This window comes from Myiozetetes cayanensis, unplaced genomic scaffold, assembly GCF_022539395.1.
Source record: "Myiozetetes cayanensis isolate MyiCay16 unplaced genomic scaffold, myiCay2020 scf2-11, whole genome shotgun sequence".
In the NCBI taxonomy this organism is placed as follows: domain Eukaryota; kingdom Metazoa; phylum Chordata; class Aves; order Passeriformes; family Tyrannidae; genus Myiozetetes; species Myiozetetes cayanensis.
Genome location: NW_026087411.1, coordinates 91,215,399 through 91,224,859, shown reverse-complemented (window position 1 = coordinate 91,224,859; position 9,461 = coordinate 91,215,399). Strand labels below are relative to the sequence as shown.

The 9,461-nt window shown below is 39.3% G+C and overlaps 1 protein-coding gene across 1 annotated transcript in view; it reads left to right on the top strand.

Annotated features, from left to right (window-relative positions):
* The first annotated feature begins 3,264 nt into the window (after positions 1–3,264).
* MLIP (muscular LMNA interacting protein) overlaps positions 3,265–9,461 on the top strand; it is a 63,460-nt gene continuing 57,263 nt past the window's right edge. The window contains 3 exon segments of the mRNA XM_050315722.1: positions 3,265–3,291; positions 3,398–3,556; positions 5,573–5,941. Of these exon segments, the coding sequence (XP_050171679.1) occupies positions 3,265–3,291; positions 3,398–3,556; positions 5,573–5,941 (555 nt within the window).

Below are 9,461 nucleotides of genomic sequence, written 5' to 3'. Positions count from 1 at the left end.
TACACAAGCAAACCAGTGGAAGAAGTGGTAATGTGAACCAGCATATTCTTTTACTTTAGCAATCTGTATTCCAGAAAGAAAACCTTAGAAGCAATGAGACCTCAATTTAAATTACAAAACAGGCACTATGCTGAATGCATATAGAGCATATGATAGATTAAATGGAAGCCTTGGTTTGTGTTCATAAGGTAACCAAGACATTAAAAATGTGCTCTACAAGTAAGGACTCTAGAAGCTGTGGTAATGAAAACAATAATTAATATAATTTAAGTTGCTATCCCTAGGGCAATTGTAAATTGATGGTATAAATTATGCAACAAACCTGTTTGTAAATTGATGACATAGAAACTCTCGGAAGTCATCTAGAATAAATTTTTTCTTTTGAAGCTATTTGGCAATGTATTATGCAGCGGCCAATAGCCTCTGATAGATATTCAATGGTTATTTATATTAAACTCTATAATTTATGTTCTTCAAGGAACTAAATAACATGAATGCTGCAATTAGAAACAATCAATTATTTCATTGTGCATGGAGTTGATTATGTAATATAAAACAGAATTCCCTGGTATTGACTTCAATAAATTGAAGTTCAATAGATTGAAGTCAATTCCTTCAATTGACTTCAGCATTTGGTATTTTTCTGTTCCTGTAATTGCACTGATTCAAGTGAATTCCAGAAGCAGAGAATGTATGGCATTGAATTCCTTTTGCTGTTACCACGGATTACGGAAAAAAATGATGAGAAGTTTCATATATGCTTATATGTATTTTAATTTTAAGCTTGTCTCTCTCTTGTTTACTTTTACATGTCAGAGTGTTGTTAATAGATGTAATTAAATCCTGGAAGTCCAACCTGTTCATTTCCTTCGGTTCTTCAAAGATAGAAACATCAGCCAGAGAGAGAGTAAATGAGATGAATGTATGAAAAAAGGTGCAAAAATCCTTTGTGTACCTTGAAAAAAAAAGTAGTATGTAACAGTTCCTTCTGTTTCACATTGTTCAATTAAAATTTAAAATTTCAAAGTATTTTTATTTTTTTCAATCTATAAAAAGAAAATAACTACTTAAAAACATTTTCAAGTGAGAAATATTTCTCTTTTGTTTCCTCCAGTGGAAATGTTTGTATTTTCTGGCTAGTCTTGTGATATTTGATTGTTGTCTGGGTTTCTGTGGTGCAGCCTAGATTGCATGACCAGTTTTACCTGCTGGAAGTTCCTGTTTCTCGCTTGCTGTGAGTGAAACTAAGAGTAGCATGTTCCTATCACTGCCTCACACAGTATCTGGCAACTTAAAACTTTCTGAAATGCAGTAATTCTATTTGCTCATGTATGCTTTTTAAACTCTAGGAAAACAATATGCACTAGGGGAGTATAAGTAATGCTATGCTTTCATGATATCTTCCACCTGAAAAAATTCTTGCTTCCCCATCTTTGTTTTCCTATCTTAGTTTTAGCTTGCAAGCGATTTTAATGATTGTTTCCATAGTGTCTTTAGGCCAAACACAGCAAGGTTTTCTTTGTGTGTTCTTGAATTTTTATACCAAAGCAATAAAATTGGAAGTACAAAGTAAGACACAGTACAGAATTAGGTGCTAGCAATATCTCCCCCATTCCTATGCAACAGCCTGGAACCTATAGCTTGACTTTTTGTTTGTATTTCCTCGTTACAAATATGCAGATGAAATACTGTGAGTTTAACAATGTTAGCACATTTGATTGCAATTGTCTATAACTCTGTTTGTGTTTGCACACTCTTCCTTTTTATTTTATAAGGAATGTTTTGCACTCTGACACAAGACTACCCAGTGATACAGAACAGCTGCTGTTGAGTGTCAAAACAAGAGCATGGCAAGAGGTTGAGGTAGAGGGGGAAAATTATAGTAAAGGCAACCGAGGTACCAGAATCACCAGCTGCATATCCTAATTAAAGACAGAAGATGAAAGCACAGCTGCAGATCTGTAGGAAAGCAAAGGCCATCTCTGGTTGATTTTAGTGTAGACCCAGGTACTGTGTAAGAGTGTGAATCAGATCAGCTGTACAGAAATCACTAATGCTAATGTGATGGGTGCTTCTGCCTGTGTGCAGGTAATCCTGCTTTTTGAAGGCACCCTTAGGTACAGCAGGTGCTCACATCCCGTGCTGCGTTGCAGGGACTGGCAGCTGATCGCTAGTGAGCACACCCTCAAGTACTGATGTTACTCTGACTTTCGGCGGGAGCAAGGACTAAGAAGCATGAGAGTTGTAGCTCTCCAATTTATTTCACTTTAAATAAGCAAGCAAAAAAAAAAAAAAAAAAAAGACCAAAGCAGTAATCCTGCATTTCTGCATCATTCAATACAATTTGAGCCTCTGCATATTGAAGTTTATTGAAAAGACAATTAACTGCCATAACTTTTAAATCAGATGATAAAGCAAAGGAAAATCAATATATTCCATAGTTTTGAATCAGAAAGAAGGATTTTGTACAACAAGTAATGGGAAAGTCAGCATGTCAGGTTCAATGGTTTGGGATATTCTTCCCTCCTTTTACCTTGATGAGGCATTTGCAGTTCCTCTTTTTTATATCTGGCAAAGCAACTGAGAGTTGTAACATGATGTGGACTTTGTTTCCATGGCTTGTATCTCCTGTGAAGAAGATGGGAGGGATGAGAGAGCACTGTGATAAAGCTGAACATTTAGGTGAAATTGTCCTCTCTTAGTCTCTCTTGTCTTTGGTGCTTTCAGGCCCTACATACTCAGACCTAGAGAGAAGGCAAGAGGGGGAGGGAGGAATAAGCAGCCAGACACAAAGTTAGTTGGTATGTGTGGCTGAATGGCCCATAGAAAATGGGAGAAGATACTTGAATCAGAATTCATCCCCAGGTATTTTTCAGAATTAATTGCATTTGCATTAGAAAATGTGAACATGTTTTGCTTTCTTTTTGCAGAGCAAAGGTTTTCCCAATTTGCTTTAAGTTGTAAAGCAAATACACTAGAGCCTATAATCTGCCCAGATACACTGTGTAATTAAATTGTTGTTCTACTGAAGTGGAGTTAAATAAAGATAAAAGCAACATTGAAATGAATTGAGTATGGTTTTCTGATTTTTTAATGGAAAATTGAAAGAATAACAAATTATTGAGCAAATGTTCTCCTGTCTGCTGTGCCACACCACTAGAATATATAGGATTTTGATGGGTATAATCAAGGCAGTATTTTGTCTGTTAAAGAAGACTTTAATAAACAATAAATCTGATAAAAAACCCCCACCAAAACCAAACAATGACCAATATAGTTAATAATAAGCTTGTAAGTTTCATAGTTTAATTAATTTCATGTGATTCATGTTATTTCAGTTCTGACAAAAATCATCTTTATTGGGATAAAGTGGTTGAACTAATTATGTGTTTTGTAGGTCATTTCTCAAGAATCTGGAACCAAGCCATTGACCTTCACATTTGTGCCATCCATTGGACGACTTCCAACTCATTTTGAGGTTGTGGATATCTCTAAGTTCCTTGTGACAATTCCAGAGGAACCAACAGATCTGAGCAAGCAAGAAGTTTTAAATAAGGTAGATTTTTGTTTGCATTAATTTTTCCACTCTTTCAAAAGATACAGAAAAAAATTATTTTAAGCATCACTGAACTGAAGCTCTTTCCCTTGAATGGTTTCTTGGCTTATGCTTTGTTTTAATTACCAAGATGTAGAGTCATTGTGCAAGAGAAGGCCGATGTCTGCTCAATAGCTAGTTTTGCCTTTGGCAGAGTTTATATTGGAAGGAATTGCCCATCTCGATACTGTCCTCTGTCAGTCATGCAAGACTATATTCTTGGCAGAGAAGGGGGAATTCCTTCCTGATCTTCAAGGCATCAAGGGTGGTGTGAGAAGGGTGTTGTTACACAGGAACTGACCAAGAGTTGCTCACTGGTTCCTGGTTTCAGCAAGTGCCAGTGCTGTGGCTTCCAGCAGAGGTGCCAATCCCTTTCATAGCTGCACTGTAATGCATCAAAGTGAAAGTGACCTTTTTATCTTAGAAAGCTTGTCCCTGTGATTTCCTGCAATGGTGAAGCCAGCAGCACAACATTCCTTGTTCTCCTTCCTTTAGTCAATCCACAGTGTTTGTTATTCCTTTCCTGCCTCACAACACTTAATGGCCTCTAATTTTATTCCATGCTGCTTGAAAGGCTACTGCAACCTTCAGGTTAATATTAACTCTTAGAGCAATTTTGCCCTTGAGTAACAGCTCCTTTCCTGGGACATTGCTTGGGCTACAGTCCTAGGTGCTCTTCCATGTGATAAACTTTTCACAGGAGTTCAGATCTCTCTGACCTGAACATGCTCCAGGATCTTTAGTGTCCTATCTGTCTAAAAAGGGGTTAGGTCTGGGCAAAGGATGGATGTATTTGAAGAGACACTCACTGGAATATTATCCTCAGGATGTTTAACTCATTAGTTACATTTTCAGCCACTCTGTATTGGTTTTTCTGCACGTAATGCCCTGGGTAAAGCAGAATTAGCTCTTCCTGTCATCCATCCCCCTGTGTTTCTCAGTTAGCAGAGAGTACTTTTCTGGCAGTTGATGCAATACTGAGGCCTTCATAGTGTAGATTAGCCCCTTTTCTAAAATGTCTAGAACCTGAACAATACTTTAAGAAACTAACCAACATCAGATAATCAAAATAACGCTGTCAAACTCATACTGGTGATATCCCTCTTTGAGGTCCAATATTTTTTCAAAGAACTGGGCTCCAGGGACTTGTGGAGCTGCAAGTGAAGTGGAAATATGTAATTACTGTATTCCTCAAGCAGTATTCAAATATGAGCCCCATCTGGAGGCTTTCTCTTGCAGTACACAGCATGTCTATTCATTTACCTTGTTCCTTCTCCAAGGGGAATATAATTTACAATAGTTTCAATAGCAAATGATTTGATGATGTACGTGTTGTATGTGCAGTTTGCACTACTCCTTCTCTCGTCCAAAGCATGCTTGAGAAGTGACTTACTGGATGTGGAAATTGCAGAAAATCCGAAGAACAATTGTGGTCTGTGCCGAGAAGCTTGAACATAACAGTAAAGCTCTCTGACCTCTGAGTCTTTGTCTGCTCCCTTCGGAGAATGCCCTCTCTTAAGGGCCTTTGTTTCTTCATTAATATGTATAGATTTTGTCCCAGATTTGTCTGTCAGACTCCTCTGAGGAGCATTGTCTGCTCCCGTGGATCCCGTAGTCGGGATGCCTTCCCATCGTGTCTGGTGTAGTCTGGTCTGACAGCTCATTCAGCTTGACTGCACCCTCCTTCGCGGTTCCCGGGGCAGCCTGGGCAGCCTGGGCCATTGCTGTGCTCAGAGTCCCCTGTTGCTCCGTGAGCCTCTGGGAAGGCAGCCCCTGCAGCAGGGGCTGGGGGGCTGGAAGCAGGGGGCTCCCTGGGGTGGTGGTTTCTGCTGGGCTCTCATGCCCAAATTCTTTATTTGCCCTCTGCACCTTCGGTAGCACAGAGCCAGCCACCCTGACAGCCTAAATTACTTCACATTTTGGGGAACACAAATAAAATACAGTTAATTGGGATCTTTCTCCTTGTATCTTTTGCAGTCTAACACAGTCTCCCATGAGTTGGCCTTAAAGAGTGGGGCCAGACAAGCCTGTGCGTCCACTGTCTGTGCAGACAACAGCCCAACGGCTTGCCAGTCCCTGGGGTGTAATTCAAGCAAAGGAGAAATGCAGGAGAATGACCTTTTTAAGGCTGAGTTTATCCTGATTACGGACTCCGGTGATGAAGATGAAGTAGCTGCTGCCTCGAGCAATGCTCATCGACCTTCCAATGGCTATGGTCCCATCAGTGCTCAGCTGCTGACCCCATCCCATGTCTCCTCTGGCACCGGGGCAGGGAAGCCTCCTGGCGATGGGCACCTTCCAGGTGCTGCGCTTTCCCACAGTACTACTGACCCACAAAAACATCAGGTAACCCAATCTCTAGACTCTGAGATAACCTTTACTTTCTAAAGCTTTCAGGATGTGGATACTGAGCCTGTTTGTAAAGCAGCTTGGTCAATTTAGTCTTTAATTAACATTTTTGTTGACCACTTCTGTAACACTTGGACTTTAAGGAGTTGACCCAACACTTCTGACTTGCTGCCTCTCCATATGATTCTGGTGTGTGTGTGGAGCAGTAATGAAGATCTATTCTTTCCTTTCAGAGCAGCTCATCATGACAGCAAGTTAATCAGAAGGTGTTAGATTCCTAGCTTGTCTAAATTGGCTAAGGTCATTGAAATCAATGGAACCTTGAGATCATTTGAATTATTAGCATTAGACTTCCTAGACCTAGATTTTTTTCCTTCAGCCCTTTCTACGAGAGAAAGAGGTTGTAAAAAAATCCTATTATTTTCATTGTTAGTTAACACTGACTTTGCACAGATGTAAAGACCTAATGAAGATAAAAGTTCCATTTTACGTTGGTATTTATAGGTTGCATTTAATGATTTATTAAATTTTAAATTTTCCCTGGGACATTTCAAGAAAGGGTCTTTGAAATGTTGCACCAACAAAATGCATCAATTCAATCTACCACGTGAAAAGTTAATATCTCCCATCTTGGAAAGAGCACTAATAGTATTCAGGGGTGTATACACACTGTAAAATTCCACCTTTAGCAAAATAGCCACATCCTTCTCACATGGAAAAAATTCAGACATTTCCTTTGACCTCGACATGGCTTCCATGAGTTGAAAATGCAATTCTTCATCAATCATTTAAAAACAAAAGTTAAGCATGGCTACTTTGTTTATGCAAATGAATAAGATTTCCTATCTTGTGTTGTAATGTTTTTCCACTCATTTTTTCATCAAATTCAGTGTCAATTTTTGATTGAGGAAATTGTGACTAAGAAATCCCCTCTGTTTTGGGATTCACAGCATTATGAAATATTAATTTCTTCTAAGAAAGTCCCAGTGAAATCAGTGGGAATTTTACCTGAGGTAGGTATAAAGGCATACATAGAGGAAGCAGCCTGTAAAAGAGTACTTGTCCTAGGGACATACAGTTTTACTTCAGCAGTGTTCAGTTTGCAGATTCTGTCAGGCTTACTTAAGTGTTTTCTTTAAAAGCTATCACAGAAATTGGGTGGATTTTGGAACACTCTACAGAAAAATTCATATGCTGTATCTTTCTTCTACTTGATGACTTGACAAGTAAACAGGGATTTGGCTGGTTAGGTAAAAAAATATACAAATTTCACAGAACAAGAAATGAAGCCTAACATTGCTAACTGTTCACCTGAATGTGAAGAGAGGTAGTATGTAATATGGGTAGCTGCATATCTCATCGTTGTTCTTAAGTCACAAGTTTTCAAGACTGTAAGTACTTCCTCAGTCTTCATTATCTAAATATCTCTAGCCATCTCTATGGCTTTATAGGAGGAAGATGTTTTTACTAGACTACTTCTCACTGTTGTTTTGATTCGAAGGTGTTTCCTTCGGCATCACTTTTTCTGGTTTGATATCTCATGAAGTATCGTTAGTTCTGAAATGTAGGAAAAATATGAAAAGATTAAATAGGTGCATTGTTTCTCAATTGGTACATTTCCTTTCTACAGAGGATTCCATATATGGGCTAACTTGTCAGTTATTGGATTATATGGGCAGTATCATGTCCCACTTAAGAGTTATTACATATAACATCATGTTAATTTAAAAGCATGGTTAGACTATGAGTTTCCTGTCAGATGTGAAAAAAGCAAGGACCAGTTTTGGGGACCACTGTGTTGCAGAAGGATCACTGTAACTGAACCAGAGGACTCCCACAGCTTCATTCATTTCTGACCTCATTTAATTGAAGGAAAAAAAGAAAAACGTTGACGAAATTGGAAGCTTCTGTTGTTCTTTGAGACATAAATATTCTGACTGATGTTTGAAACTGCCACACTATATTCAAAGTCTGAAAAATGAATCCATTATTCTAGTCATATTTGGAACTTTTTAGTGATAGTTTACTGTTTATATATTGTGTTGGGGTTTTCTTACCTTTTCTTTTTTATGTTAAAGAGTGTCTAGCTGTGTAAGAGAAAGTCAGACTGACTTCTGCCCTTAGGATTTTACTGTTTGGGTTGAGGAGGATGTCTGCTCCCCTGAATGCCAGGACAAAAGCCCAGCTAGGAGAAATTTCTTGACGCACTGTGGGGGATCAATAACCAGTAGGATTTTTAGCTATAAAAGCCATTTGGCATTCCTCTGTCCCGTGAGTGCCATCTGACTTGGTTTTTCCAGAAAAATAAGTCAGGAGTCCCTACAAACTCCTGCCATCACCAGGACTATTAACCTTCCATGTTGGGAGAAACTGGACTGTTCCAAGTGGCATCTGTCTTATTTGGCTGTCAGTTCACAGTCTGTTTTACTGTGTTGTCTCCAGAGAGTTTGTCAAGTTTTCCACAGTGTCCAGTGCTTGGTTCTGACTTTCTGGTTTTCAGATTGCAGGCTTTGTAGGTAATTTTCCTTTATTGTTTCCTATCTATAATCAAATTCTACTGAGATCAAAGCATGGTTAACTCACCCCAGGACCAGGTCTACATCAAAGCCATATCCTCACTCAGACATGCCTTTTGCCTTTGGGGCTCTCAGTTTGCCTCACTCTTTCCCTTTTCCTGTTTGACCTGCACATCTTTCAGGGTCTTGCTGCTATAAGTAACCACTTCTTTTGTACCCTTCCAAAATAATGTGACCTCACCAGAAACACAATCAGAAAGCTCAATTCTGCCATTTCAAATGTGCTGAAGGTCTCCTGGGCAAGGCTCAATACTAATGCTATGACCACTTTGATAATTCTGGAATTACTGTTTATGGGGCATCAAGATCCTTTTCAAGTGCCTTGGTCCCTTTGAACTATGGTAACCTTGGCACCTATTTCAACTTTCTTCATATATTTTTGGGAAATGTATATCTGAGGTGTTACTGAGAGGACAAAAAGGTTTGAAGTTGAGTCACAGATCAAAGAAACTCAAATCTAGTTTGGTCACTGACTTCCTCTGCACTAATCCAATACAATAGAGGAGGGTTTTGAACCAGTAGAGAAACTGAACAGAAAAACAAAGGGAAAAAAATTCTGGTGATTGAGGGAAGTTATTATATCTCACCAACTGGCACTGGTGAGGCTGTAACTGTAAAACAATACTCAGCTTGATGGCCAGCAACCCTCAAATTCAAGAGAGATGTGAGGAAGGGAATAGGGTCCAGCACAAATCTGTAAATGTGTGTGGTGCACATGTGAGCTGAGGCTGAGGGAGCTGGCTTTGTGTACTCCCACCACCTGAAGGGCAGTTATGGAGGAAACAGAGCCAAACTCTTCTCTGCAGTGACAGGTGAGACAGCAGTGGCTGCAAATTAAAACGTGAGGTTCCTGATGGACATCAGAAGCAGCTTCCTCACTGAGAGGTTGTGCAACACTGATACAGGTTGCCTGGAGCCAACTCCATTAGGGCTTTAGAGGC